Raw genomic sequence first — 15,334 nt, forward strand, 5'->3', positions numbered from 1 at the left:
GATTGGTTTTAAAGACAAATTTTATTCCTTGCTCTTGCTTGGTTTGTTTCCTTTATCTTCTCATTGTACTTCTCATCTGCCACTTCATCATTTCCACTGATAGGCTGAAGTTAGGAGATATAAGTGTAGATTTTATGATAGGGCATTTAGAGAGGTAGAAATAAGCTAGCCCACCTTAGGATTGAAGTTGAAAGATATAAGCGTAATCCATCCTAAGGTGATGAAGAGACAGAAATAAGTGGTAGTCTCACCCCTAGGATTGAAGTTTGGAGATTGATAAGTGTAGAGATAGGATTTGGAGAGATAGAAATAAGCTAAATTCCATTGATAAAAAGAAGTTTGGAGATTGATAAGTGTAGTCCATATCATTTAGAATGAATGGGGCAAAAATAAGTATTTAGGATGGTAAATGTTAGTACAAGCAAAAACCCAAAGGGAACAAATACCAAAAAAAACAAGGAAGACATGATGCCTAAGGCCACCTTCTTCTCGAAAGTGAGGCAAATAAGTGATAACAATATCAACATAGAGAACATGGTACAGTTGAAGAATGGATTGAAGGAAGGACAATCTTCCATGGCAAAGAAGATCTACAAGAGTGGAATTGTACACGTGGTGGCTTTTCTTCCTACCTTGCCTTGTCTAGAATTGGTAATGGAGTGTGCCTCTCGATTTGATATTGTTACCAAGTCCATTTTTATGAAAGGAAGAGAATGTTGGCTAACATCAGCCGACAAGTGGTCAAAGTAAGTATTTAATATTCCCCAATACAAAGGCATGACAGTGGTAGTGATGGATCAATCGGCCAAGTTATTTCAAGATAATCAAGATGCCTACTTCATTCATTTAAAGAAAAATTGGTTACACGAAGGCGAGAAGGGAGTTACCAAGTCATCAAAGCTCACTAAGTCAGATTTTAAATCAAAGTATGGCAACCTTGTTGTGCTCCTCACTCGAATCATGGGTATGGCTCAAAGTATGCAATTCAAAAACTGGATGTACTATTTTATGAATGAAATTGAAAATGGAAAGAGAAAATTTGATTAGGCTAGAATTAAAAGTGAAATTTTAGAGTTGCAACTTAGGACAGTGCAAAATCAAAAGCGATTCTGCATGGGGTCCTACCTTTTCTATCTAATTGTGAGACTATATAAAAATCTTGGACTTAAGGCCTTAGTAGTGATTGGCAATGGGTCGGGGTAATGTTTGGTACATGAGTGAATGTTATCCACAGCTTCATTAAAACAACACCAAAGATTATAAGATGTTTTATGACGCCTTTGCCATGAAGACAGTAAGGATATTACAAGGGACACCTGCTAAGAGGCTCTCATTGGAAGCGGAAGCAAAAGTTAATAAGTATGGGAGATGGTTCATCCAATTTTCACAATTTACATATATCAGAGTAGCAGGAAGTATAGTTTATCCCAAGAGACTTCCAAAGTACCCACCCGACAAGATAGTTTTGATAGAGTTGGCTAGGCAACTTGAGCATTATGACAAGATGATGAGAATTAAAGGTGAGGCAAGGATTACCTTCTCATTTGAAATAAGCAATGATACTTGCCCCAATCCTATCACCTTTACAGCTACGGTGGAGTTAGAGTTATATCATCTAGGATGGTATAGAGCAAGACAGGGATTCGATCCTAGTGGAAACACATTCAAACATATTCCTACTATAGACGGTTTTTGGGCCAATGCACAAGATGACTTTCATGTGAGGAAGCTAGCCTTCTCAAGATTGTCAGTGGGCATGATGAGGACAATCGAATGTAGAGGCCTTGATATTCCTGATCAACTAGAAGATGATGAGAATGTGCCAAGAGAAGATTATGATACAGTGGATGGAACAGAATTGGGTCCAATGGATTGTAGTGATCATCAGGATCCTTCCCTAGAGGCAGTTACAAGGATAGTTGATCTACACACTGAGTCATAGTAAAATGAGAAGTTAAGGCAATTACAAAGTTGGAAGGTATGCCTTACTTATGAGAAGATGAAACCGGAGAAAGAAGGTCCAACGGAGTTAGTCAGACAGAAAGGTGGGGGCATTAGCCAGCAACAAAGAGCAATTAAGAGCAAGAAGAGAAATTTGGAGGTTGAGAAAAGTAAAGAACATCAGGAGCCTCCAACAAAGAGACAGAATGCAGGATCGTCAAAGGAGAGCATAATTGAGGCTAGGAGCCAAGAGATTAATATAAGTGGACAAAGGGCCGCAGTAGAGGTGAGCTCTGATTCGGAATCAAGTGGTTACACTGACAGTATGGAATACTCTTCTCTCTCGGAGAACCAACACGGAGATGGTGTGACAAACACTAGTGAAGAAGAGGATAGCCCAATTGATATTGTGGAAAATAAGCCAGGCGCCTAATGCCATTAGCGATGCTTTGCTAGTCAAACCAAATTCAAATTTGGGGAGATGCACTACATCACTATGATTAAGGCAAATTATTATGCCGAGAGGCGAGGTGGTGATTGTCCGAACAGTTGAAGATATTCAAGGGTTAGTGGAAAAGGAAGATAATGAGAAACATAAACAAATTGCAAAAATGGTGGCAAAGGTAATCAGGAGCAATGATGAGGGTCACCGAAAAAATCAGATTGTTATACCAAAGGTTAGCAAGGCAATGGATGAGATTGTAGCCCAGGAGTATGAGATAGTAAAGCATAACTTGGAAAGAATCACGAACGACATGGAATGTGAGGAGATCCAAGAAGGCAGGGTTTCAATTAGAGAAAGGTTGAGGAAAGCAAACGAGAGGATTGTAAAATTGGAGGCTAAAAACAAGTGTTGGAGAGATCCCTAGCCTATCCAACTGTTGCATCAAGTGGCCCTTTCGCCCGACAGTGGGAGCAACATAGAAGAGATATCGGCTCAACTGCACGAAATCAAAGATTGGATCAGTGATATAATTCAAAATGAGCGAAACTTCTTGTCTTCTTTTATCTTGACAATCAGGTCATTGGTGGCTATTAGAGACCAATTCAAAACATTTGAAGGGGAGTGGAAGGATTTCCTTCCAGTCAAGGACTTAGCCATTCCTAGGCTACGAGCATTTATGAGCTACCGGAGAGATATTTGGAGAGAACCAAGTTGGTGGATGGAGGAGGAATGAGTACAGTGGAGTCTTGGTATGTTTTCTTGACCATCAGATTGAAGATACTTGAAGAGATACAAAATGAGATTGCACAACACAACCTAGGCGTTGATACTTTCATTTCAGCTATGATTAGCAATGTTGAGGTTGCACTTGATTTTGAAGATATCAAAGAGGAGAAAATCAGTGAGATAGAGTTTGGGTTGAGATTGGATTAGTTGGGGAAGGTTGTCATCAAGAAGAAGCATTTGGGCACCCTTGCCTCCCTCAATGCCTTTATCGGATATGCAAAAGAATATGAAAAGAATCATGAGAAAACACTGCAAGCAGCAAGCAATATGATGAATTCAACTGAGCTCAAGATGAAGCACACGTCTTTCCCTCCCATGAAGAAAGCCAACGAAAAGCTAGCCAAGTTCATTGTCTTGGCTAAGAAGATGAAAGAAAAGGGTAGAATTATATTAGAGAATCATTTGATGTAAGCCCAAGTGGCGAATTCTCCTTTCTTCTTGAGTAGGATAGGTGTCTGATTCTGATTGGCTACCATTTTGGTGCCTTCTCATTATTTGCCATTTTTCCTTTTTTTTCATTGATCCATTGATGAGGTGGCATCTTTTCATTTGTTGATGGGGTGGCAACCCTAATTAGAGTTTTTGGAATTTGATCTAAATCATTGATTTTGCCTTTTAATCTCTACCGTTGGTTGTATTTTTGGCCCCGATAAGGGCATTTGCTTTGCCTCTTAATCTCTACCGTTGATTGTATTTTTGGTCCCTATAAGGCCATTTACTCTCATTTGTAAAAAGTTGAAGAAAATTGTTACTTAGATAATACCAAAATTGCTTCTCTATGATTGTTGTGTCTTGCATGGTTATTAAGAACACTTGGTATTATTGCATGGTTGCTACTTCCAAGGGTTGAAGAAAATTGTTGCTTAAGATAATACCAAAATTGTTTCTGTATCATTATTGTGTCTTGCATGGTGATTAAGAGCACTTGGTGTTATTGCATGGTTTTCCATTGAAGTTGTTAAAGTGGATTTTATTTCAAAAAAGTGTTGAGTACGAATAGATGGATAGTTGTATGGTGATGTTAGTGGATGTTTGATAGAGATCTATAAACTAGGCCACTAGCATCCTAGCGGCTTGTTAAAAAGCCTTACATGGTAATATAATCTGTTGTCCCTTGAATCATTGCATCTATGGAGGTAAAGCCACTGGTAAGCATTCATCAAATTTTATCCCCATCCATTTGCTAATTTTTCCATTCATAGGAGAAGTAAAACAATGAATAGTGTAGTAGTTGGAATTCATTCTTGGAGAAAGTTAAAAAATTAGGAGCGTTATTGGTGGATGTACTCTCCATTATCACCATCAACATCATTTGGCGTTAGCATACATTGCAACACTAGATTTCATCACCATCATAGCAAAAATCCAACAACCTTGAAAAAACAATGTAAGCCCGACTATGTGATTAAATAGCAAATCACATTAATATAACTGAGTTAGTATCCACGTGTAAAGAACCTTAGATTTTTTCTCATGTTCTCTATGACTATTTACTTTTCAAAAGAGGGATTGAGTGTTTTATATTCCATATCAAGTATTCAATTACTATGTATTATGTAGTGGTTCAAAACTGACATCAACATATTGGCACTTTATTTTCAAATGTGATCAATTGCACGTAGCATTCCATAATCAGCAGCTCACTCATCTTATGTGGTGCATTGACAGATGTCATTAAGATACAACTATGGTACACATTGTATGACGTGCATGTTAATGCAACTCGTACTTTCTGTCCATATAGCAACATTTGGTTGTCTAATTTTACCTTGGAGAGACGATGTATTTTTCATTGCAAATAAAAGTTCACAACATGAATTGTAATTTGTCAACAAAGAAAGCATCTGTATATCAAATGCAGTAACCATGCTTAAGGCTTTGTGACGCATTCAGAGCAAATGTTTAAAATAAGGGGGCAGTTGACTGAAGTCTTAAAAGTTCAAAATTAGAAAAGGATCTAACCAAATATTGAAGAGTGGCTAGCAAATAATACTAGAAAGCTCATCGTGTGTAACATACATACAACATCCAGATGGATTTAGCAATGACCTTGGAGATGATCTATATTTAGCCTCAAGGTCTTCACATGGAACTGACTAGGTATAAATCTGTTTAGCCAGAGAATAAGTGACATCAAGACATCACGTAAGCTTTCACAAGCACATCTAAAAGATGGATCTTTGGACAACATGACATATGGCATTGATCTCAGATGGCCTATCTGCTTTATAAAGCATTAACCATTTATATTTCAACTAAATTACAAGAACAAACATAAAAGATTGATTTCTGCCAAAAGATTGAATAAATTTACATCCAAAACTTCGACATTGAACACCTGCATGTCAATTCAAGTATACGTTTCTTTTCTTTTTTCTAGTGGCAATGAAACACCCAAACAGGGATTCACATCTGTACCCTCTAAATTTGACCTATCTGGGCAAACTTGTTTATCCACCAATTTCAATTTAGTTTTCACAATACCCCTTCCAAGACGCAAGTCCAGGTTGATGTCCTCCAATTCCTTCACAATATTTTTTGTTACCCCAAGATTCTCCTCCTCAAGCGGAAAAAGTTTAAGGCATTCCACAGGTTCTTGATCAACTTCGCTTGGACTTGAGGCAGCATACCAGTTGCCATGGCTTAATAAGGGCTTCTGATCCAATGCAAATTGAGTCATATGTTCAGTCCTTGAGTTTACTTTTCCCGGTAAATCAGCTTCCAAAAGTCGAGGACCAATCTCCTCAGCATAAATCTGTCCAGGAGATTCTAGACTACTTGCAGCATTTGAAATCTCAGAAACCGTGTTGTTTTCCACTGTTTCATCAGTTCCAGTGCGCAATGGAGTGAATGACTGCTCATCTTTGAGCACTTGGTACTGATCTGCGGCTTCTTCTAGTTCAGTAACACTACAATCCATTTTGACAGAGCTAAAATTATCAACCATATAAACTTTGTCCTTGTCCACACAATTTTTGACTTGATTTTGATGGTTGTTTGAGGACCATCTATGGTTGGACGTTTTTTCATGTGAGGAGCTTGAGAAGTCTTTGTGCACTGATGTTTCTTCAAGCATGTCACCTTTATTGGAACAGGAATCGGAGGAGTTGACTGTATGACAAGAAAACAAACATCAGAATGAGTAAGAGAGAGAACTGGAATTTAAATAAGAACAGAAATTGAGAATCACCTCTATTATTTATAACAGGACTTCTCCTGTTTTCCATTTGTTTGTGTCGTCTTCCATCTTCTGTTCGCTGATGCTCAAGGATTATCTCTTTGCAACCTCTATGATTTTCTGCTAGTGCATGTGTTCTTACATCCATAGGTTGCCAATGCCTGTGGCTTCTCTCTCTGTATCCTTCCACTACCACTTTGGTATCCTCCTTGCATCTGTCATCTCCATTACAACTCTGAGTTTGAGTGCCAATGTGATCTCTAAAACTATGACTCCTACTAAATCTATTTATATCCTCATGCTTGTAAATTTTCCTCTGAGAAGTAGGTTGAGAGAGGGAGCGACCTTTGTTTCCATTAGAACAGTCACTATCACCAGCTGATAAAGATAATTGATGAGAATTATGATGCCCATCTCTTGGATCATTTTGTTTTTTAGCACCAGCATTTGCATTAGATTGTACCTGTCCATCAAAAACACCAACATTTTATACTCTGTAGAAATGTCTATTTCATTTAGATATACATTCTGCAAATTACTGAGAATTTCAATTCCTAGAATTTAAGTTTCAAAGAAATATGAATTATAATTACCTGAGAGTGCATGAATCCTTGCTTTTCATGTAGATTATTGGACGAGGATGGCTGAGACTTATGATCTGTTGGACATGCAGTAGGGACAAACCCAGGTTTTATATTTGTGGACTGCGGCTGTAATGTAAGTAGTTCATTTTCATCCTTTTCTTCCAGAATATGGATTCTATTTGATGCTCCAATTCTAGGGGTTGATTCTCCAATATTCGATTCTTCGTGGCTTTTATGATCATCATTTCTCGCATGCATGGACTCTGGCGACTTTCCAGGATGATGCCCAGGTAAAATATGGTGATCCAATAAATTAAACTCAGATTGACCATCTATCTTTTCAATGCCACTACAATGATACCACTGGTGAGACTGATGAATAAGTTTCCCAGAATATCTTCTAGATGCCTCTTCACTAAAATTTTCTGAATTCACTTTGGATCTTATCCTTGGTAATGACAGATCTTGCCCATATAATGCACACCCACTAGTCTTAGCATCATATCCTTTTATCCCTGAAGCCTGAAAATGGTCTGAACCTAATGGCAAAGACAGTGGAGAGATGCACACAGACGGAAATCCTGCAGACTGAGAATCCATACTTCTTAATGGCCTCTCACAAACAGCAGCATCTTTTCCACCTTCCATATCAAAATCCATTTCCTCTTTCACACCATTTTTGTGCACATTTTGAAAACCTTCCACACAAATAACTGAATCACTGTTGTTGCTTCTTGAAAGAGCAACTAAATCGGCCATACCACCCCTGACATGATCATGTTGTATAGATGCCTCACATAGTTTATGACCTGTTGTGGATTTCTCAGCACGACGAAACACCCCCCAGAGATAAAACTTGCCAAATATTCCTAGAGACACAAATGACAATTTATTAGAGATCATAATTCATTCATCAAATAAGATGATTTTTTTCAAAGATAGCAAAATTTTATCTTCAAGAGAAATACCATGTACGGTAACCATGCAGAAATATTTTGTTCTTATGATGAAAGAGTAATAAATATGAAGTTCATAACATATCAGAAAATGAGATCAAGAAAATAGCCATTTTCGTTTTCAAATACATTCAAAATACATGCTTTTAAAAGCGGACAAATTTCTATTCTGGCATCCAACAGAAGGGTTCTCCAAATCCATAAATGGCTGCTAGAGCTGAATTTCATATATAAAATTAGCGGAAATTTTCTAGAGTCAAAAACAACAATTTATAGTTTGCCAATTTGAAAGACCATAATTAATTCATGGAATAAGACAAATCATTTTTTCACATGTGACCAAACTACAACTTAAAGAGCACAACATAGGGGAACCATGCAACCAAGCCCAAAGCATTCAAACAAAACCATTTTGGGTTTATCATGAAATAAGTAATGCGATATCAAATAAACAATTTTCTAGAAGATGCGGGAATCAAGAAACTGCCTTTCTTTATTTTGTTTAAAATGCGTACTTAAAAAGAAAACAGATTTCCAGTCTTCCAATCCAACAAAAGAATCTTCGAAGTCCATGAATGCAAATCCAAGTATTGGAAGAATTTCACATCACTCTACATGATCATATTTCATAAATGCCCTCTGTGCTCTACAATCAATGCTAGATTTTCTAGCTTCGAAAAACAGCCCACTACAATTTGACAAACTGAAAAATTATAATTACAAAAGAGATATATGATTAAATTTATGTACATATATGTATATATGTACGTACAAATAGAGGTGTCACAAATACCATGTTGTCAATACATTTTTAAAATCTTTTGGAGGGAGAACCTTTATTATTATCTTTAATATTTGCTCCTTAATTTTCTGAGCAATTTCCCATCTTTAACGGGCTTTTATTTTTTTTTCCAAATATTTCAATCGAGGGAGTTACTATTTTGAATCGATTGGAATATAATTTCTTTTTGAACCGATATCTTGGCCCTGCATATGCCATCTTGGCCTTTTCTTGTAACTGAGTGTGTGCTTGCAGGATTGTTTATTTATATTCTCACCAAGACTATGCGAGCATTCTTTTTACCAAGCATTCCTTTATGCTCTGCGATTTTATTATATCTCACAGCAATAAGCCAGGACTGTGGCAACAACATAATTCACTGGGAGCAAGCTCTGTATCTCTTCAAGAGCCTAGTGTATAGTCTAAGACCTGTCAAAACTTCCTGCCATCATTATTACACCATTTTCATTTCCGCCTACCAGACGAGAACAGCGTTCTCAAATCTGCACAAGGCAGCACATCTCTTATAGCTGGTTATGCATTCATTATTCCTTGTTATGTTGCAAGGATTGTATGCAGATAATATTGTTGTGAAAGTCATAAGTTGTCACTGTGATCACTGCAAGAAATCCATATTCATATTCCATTTTCAGCTTTTGTGTATGATATGTTTTATGCAAGCACCAAAATACTTCTTGTGCATATTATTATTCATGATGGCTTATAGAGAGGTGTTAGCAATATGTATCTGAGATAAGATCAGCATGTGGTGCCATGAAAGGAATTTTGTGCAATGACACTGAATATAGAATACACAAATTGATACCAGCATTGAATATGATCTCTAGATCTCCTAGGAAGCAACCATAAAGACCGGAATGGTCAAGCCAAAAGGGTGAGAGGAGTTAATATCCCTGCAAGAACAAATGAGATAAGAAATCAAAGTCTCTAATTATAAAATTACATAAAGAAAAATGAGTCAGCTCATTGTTGTCCAATATATAACTCTTGTTGTCAAGTAGAGCGATGGGTGGTCGGGCATAATTAGTAGCCCGCTGAAATCCTTGGCCAAGGTAGGTAAGTGGTATGCTTGTCACAGCGATCACTAGAGGTTAGAGTGCTAGCTGACAAAGGGGAGGTTGATGGAGGATATCCACAACCTTGCCTGCTGCTTAGCTGACACTCTAACATCAAGATGCTCAAGTGGCAGGACTATGGTGCTCCAAGCCTAACCCCAAGGTGGGGAGGGCCTTTCTCGAAAGAGATTGTGTGAAAATAAGTAAAGGTCCGTGGTTAGGAGGTTATGCCCATGGCAATGCTTCTTCTCTCCACCAATTGTTGAGGCTTGCTCGACACAATAACAGTCATATGCTACATGTATGGTGCTTGATTCTTTTATACATTTCATTTATCATTGTCACAAATATATAGCTTGTTATTTAATTTGATATTTCACTATGTTATCTCTGAAAGTTTATAATAGAAGTGGAAAGCTAATAGGTTGGAAATCATAACTGTATTTCATGTGAACTGGATTAATTCGTTATTAGCTTTCTTAATGAAGAATTTTAAAATCTCAACAACTTCATTAAAATTCTCTTTCATGTGAAACAACTGTTATAACTGTCACTTTGTCATCCTGTTATGAATATGGTTTACTTTTAAATATAATTCTTAATTGGCTACAGGAAAATAGCATGTTACAGCATGCCTCTTGACCTTTCATTAAAATTAATTAAATTGTGATTATATCATCTAATATTTAATTACTTATTTATCATTATTATTTTTTATTTTTAGAATTATTATTTATGTTACTAGGTTTGCACCCTGAGCTCTCAAACAGGGCTTGGGTACGAACCCGATACGGGTTCACTTGTAGGTTCATGTTGTGTGCGCAAATGGTGTGCGCTCTGTTGGAAAAATGTTCAGCACTCCCCTCAAGATTCGTAACAAAGGCTTAACCACCCCCCTGTGTACTATAAGTTGAGTTGAGTGGTTGTATTGGGCACTAACAGATCAGTCTTTTGGTGCAATGGCAACCCTACTTTAACAAGTGGTATTAGAACTTGGTCATGTTGATGTTTGGTAGCTTCAGTTGGATAAGCCTGACTACATATAATTATATATGAGATATAATTACATATGAAAATATAAGTTTATTATATGAAAGAAAGCAGTATAATAGTGATATGTGTGTGTGTGTGTGTGTGTGTGTGTGTAATTATGACTATATTTATTATTATATTAATTGTCAAATTAATGAATAGCCATGTCCCTTATAGACATGTCCCGCAAAGGGACATGTCTCTTCTTATCCTTCTCTCATTATAAATAAGAGGTCGCTGTCATTTGGAAAATACAGACCAAATATCATGACAGTGCTTAGTACATTTTCAGCGATCCCAGAAAATCAACATGATATCAGGGCAAGCTGCAAATGCATCAATAAACCATGGAGAAAACCAGAGAATATACCACTGTAAAACATATGAGAAAGACAATATATTATGCTAATCTGATGTTACTTTGACATCTACAGGTCTGTCGTAATAAGTGCACCACAGAAGCCAATTTTAACAGCATTCAGCAATGCAGCACTCTCAAGTTTCAAACAATAATACTGTGCGCAGTTGGAAATTTTGAGTCTCTCTGATTGCATTCAATCGATTATTTTGTCTCTGTGGCAGTCAGACGCACTAATTATACACACCCTTTCTATGCTCCCATATTCTGCATATGAAATTTTATCACTCACAGATATGCTATGAACAAAAATATAACTCCAGTAGAAGAAAAACATCTGAATTTATACATAACATAAACACAGATGTCTAATAGCCAATGTGCAAACCTATATTCACCTCAAGAACTAATAAATCATGGATCATTTCTTATTACCTATTTATCCTAGTTGGAATGTCTAAAGGATGGAATATTTTTTATCAGATGTCACAAATGTCTTAGTTGATGAATATGGATGCATACACAAAGCTCAGATGGTTTTTGAAAAAGTAGCAAAATCATCTGACAGAGGAAGCAAAGAAGTATGGCCATGTCAAACAAAACAATGACCTTAACCAGCGGACATGGAGAACAAAAAAATTAATTAATTATCTACCAATGACTAATGATGTTGATAAATATTGATATCTGCTAAAGCCCGCTACAATTTATCAAGCATCCAGTGTTGTATTCTCCAAAGCTCAATAGTAATGTCCAGTGCGACAATCCCCACATGTGAGTCTGATTTTAATGATGTATTGATGCAATGACTGCAATCTTGCACTCATCTTGCACTCAATACTGAATGGATATGCTCAACAATGTAGTTGTGATAAGTAATGTTGTGTTGTGATGCTGTGAACAAGTTATGACGCCACCAATTTGCAGCATGCACAGCAATGAAGAGCACAAGTAGTGGGAATGCTTTTGCCTAGATATGCTCAAGTGACATCTCATTCCACTATTTCGCAGCTAAAGAATGACTATATCCTTTGCCTGAATATTGCGTGGAAAATGTTCCGAGTTCGACTTAGATATTGAAGGTTCTTGACGTGATCGGTGGAACATTAATATCATTGTGATGATAGATAATAATATTTGTCAATACTAACACGAAGAGCATTGCCAATGTTACTGGAGAATAACCACATTATTTTATTTGTGTGATGATGTTTATTCCTTCTTCATCATAATCATGAAGATGTAGTTTCCGTAAACAAACATATGTTGAAGGGGGAAATAATAGTCGAGTTCTTAAGAAGTATTGGGGTGAGAAACAAATTCAACCATCAATACAACTATTGAGGTTTGTGTGTGATGATTCACGAAGTCTTGAATTCCTCCAGCTGTTGTGGAATTAAAGGAGTCAAGACATCATTAATATTGAGGTACCTAGCATCTATTAATGCCATGGGGACAGTGCAAAGAAATCGCATGGGAATATTAGAAAGGAACATTCATTTAAGGAGTCATAACACTCCTGCATAAATTAAGGTAAATAAAATATGGTGAAGAAGGGGAAGTCAATAAAGTATTAAGGGCAGGATAAAACGGACCTATACACATCAATAAAGGTAAGAGATAAGGTATGTTTTAATGCCAATGCTTATTTTATATTCTTTTGTATGTTGGAATAAACATTATATGAGTTTAAAGAGTTGAGAATATATGTGGCAATAAAATGTATTTATGTATAATTGTATTTGAATTATATATCTTCATTCAAAATGACATTTAATAATGTAATATAATGATTGTGAGATTCATTATGGGAGTATGAGGGGTAAAAGATATTGTGTTATCTTACCTCTATTATTGAAAATATAAAATAAATGTTAAAATCATTTATGTTATTGTTAGTAATAGGCATGAGTTAAATTACTAACAACCTAATTGACATTCTTACTTGCATTTCACATGTACAATAGAAAATTATTTGCCTAGATCTTTTCTGAGAATGTTCTTGCAAGGAAAAGAGGATTGATATCATATCCAAAGGGAGTATGACACTTCTTCAGAGGTAAAGGAGGTTCGAAGATTGATGTTCAGAGGAAGCTTGCATTTCATTAGTGGCAACCTTGAACGAGAGGGAGCAAATAGTGGATATGATTCAATCAACCTTCTGTGATCTCGATCATACTAATGCAGATGGAGTAAACAATGTTGACATGGATTCTCCAATGATCAATAAATTGTAGCAGTCAAAAGGATTGTGATCGTGAATATACCTTGTGACTATGTGATTTTAATGGGCCTAACCGTTGTGTACATGAGGAAGTGGCGACTGTCACTTTTATTTGCAGAAGTTATTGAAAGGTAACGATCTTACAATAACTTGTTCTTCTATTATGATGGATATCTTACGATGTCTATTCAGATCATGATAAATTATACTTTGCATGGTGGATGTTTATAGGTAAGCAACATTATTTTGAGTACATGGTGAATGTTATGCTCATTGATATTTTGGAACACCATTAAAAAGAGTACTTGAATATCATGTGTCTTGATGTTTTTGAAGGCCATTCCTCACAGAGTACTTGGTGAATATCATGTGTCTTGATGCTTTCAAAGGGTATTCCTCACAGAGTACTTGGTGAATATCACGTGTCTTGAAGTTTTGGAAGGCCATTCCTCACAAAGTACTTGGTGATGTTATGGAAGGCCATTACTCATAGTGTTTGGTGAATATCTTGCATCTCAACATTTTGGAAAGCCATTACTCAAAGTATTTGGTGAATATCATTGATATTCTAGGAGGCCAGTACTCATGATATCAAATGTAATATCATAACTTTTGAGTGCTTGGTTGATATCAAATGTCGATATTCTGGGAGACCAAGACTCATGATATAAGATGTGATATCAAACCGTTCAAGTACTTGGTGAATATCATGTGTTGATATTCTGGGAGACCAGTACTCTTGATACCAAATGTGATATCAAAATGATGGATATCTTCTGATCAACGATATCCTCAATCTCGCTAACTTGATATTACTTTGAGGTAATACATGTGTTTATCCTCCCTAGCTAAGAGGGAGTGTTAATGTTTGGTAGCTTCCGATGGATAAACCTATGACTATATATAATTATATATGAGATATAATTACATATGATAGATAAGTTTATTATATGAGAGAATTCAGTATATATATATATATATATATATATATATATATATATATATATATATATATATATATATATATATATATATATATATATATATATATATATATATATATATATATATATATATATAATTGTTGTCAAATTAACCAAGCACGAGACATGTCTCTTCTTACCCTTCTCTCATTATAAATAAGAGGTCGCTACCATTTGGAAAATACAAACCAAATATCATGGCAGTGCTTAGTACGTTTGTAGGGATCCCAAAAAATCAACAGGTTGTAGGTTTGAATCCTCAGACCCTTGGGTAATGCTTAGGGGGAGATTGTTGGCACAATGTTCAACGCTCCCCTTGGGATTCATGACAAGGGCTTAACCACATCTTGTTTACTATAAGTTGAGTGGTTGTACTAGGCACAATAAGTATTTAAATTTTTAAGGTATATCTTTGGCATTTGTCATTGATCAATTATCAAGCATCACACTATGAAATGATTTACTTATACAATTTTGTATATTTCTTATTTTTGTATATATATAATGATTTTATATATATATATATATATATATATATATATATATATATATATATATATATATATATATATATATATATATATATATACACGTGCCCATATATACATAATTGCAAAAAACAAAATTCACATACCCATGTACCAGGTTCTCATATCTGAACATGTCCCCGAACCTGAACTAGTAACTTAGTATTTATTACGAACTTGTAATACCTCCTCTAACAATGAAATTCAATATTAGATCATAATAGTTTAAAAATAAAACACACGGCAATCTAGTCATGAATATATTGCATAATAGAATTTATAATATATAAGATTTATTATAATAAGTATTTTTAATAAATAAATCGAGTATGAATGATATTATATATTTAAATAATATATTAGATAAGTACTATAACTACATAACCAAAATGTTATTCATGGAAAGTATATGTCGACTAAATAAACTAAAATCTATTTACCAAAACTAATCAATAAAACAAAT

The 15,334-nt window shown here is 35.6% G+C and overlaps 1 protein-coding gene across 3 annotated transcripts in view; it reads right to left on the reverse strand.

Annotated features, from left to right (window-relative positions):
• Positions 1–5,432: 5,432 nt before the first annotated feature.
• The window catches only part of LOC149552667 (uncharacterized), a 95,788-nt gene continuing 85,886 nt past the window's right edge, over positions 5,433–15,334 (reverse strand). For 2 of the 3 annotated variants that reach the window (XM_089788231.1, XM_089788232.1), the window contains exons 8-10: positions 6,944–7,803; positions 6,363–6,813; positions 5,433–6,283 (exon numbers count right to left, since the gene is read on the reverse strand). In XM_089788231.1, coding sequence (XP_089644357.1) covers positions 5,523–6,283; positions 6,363–6,813; positions 6,944–7,803 — 2,072 coding nt within the window. In that variant the 3' untranslated portion in view covers positions 5,433–5,522. The remainder of the gene's footprint in view (positions 6,284–6,362; positions 6,814–6,943; positions 7,804–15,334) is intronic. The other variant, XR_016352964.1, reaches the window with a different exon arrangement.

This window comes from Cupressus sempervirens, chromosome 6 (genome assembly GCF_028749045.1).
Source record: "Cupressus sempervirens isolate cs-2001-9-10 chromosome 6, ASM2874904v1, whole genome shotgun sequence".
NCBI lineage: Eukaryota > Viridiplantae > Streptophyta > Pinopsida > Cupressales > Cupressaceae > Cupressus > Cupressus sempervirens.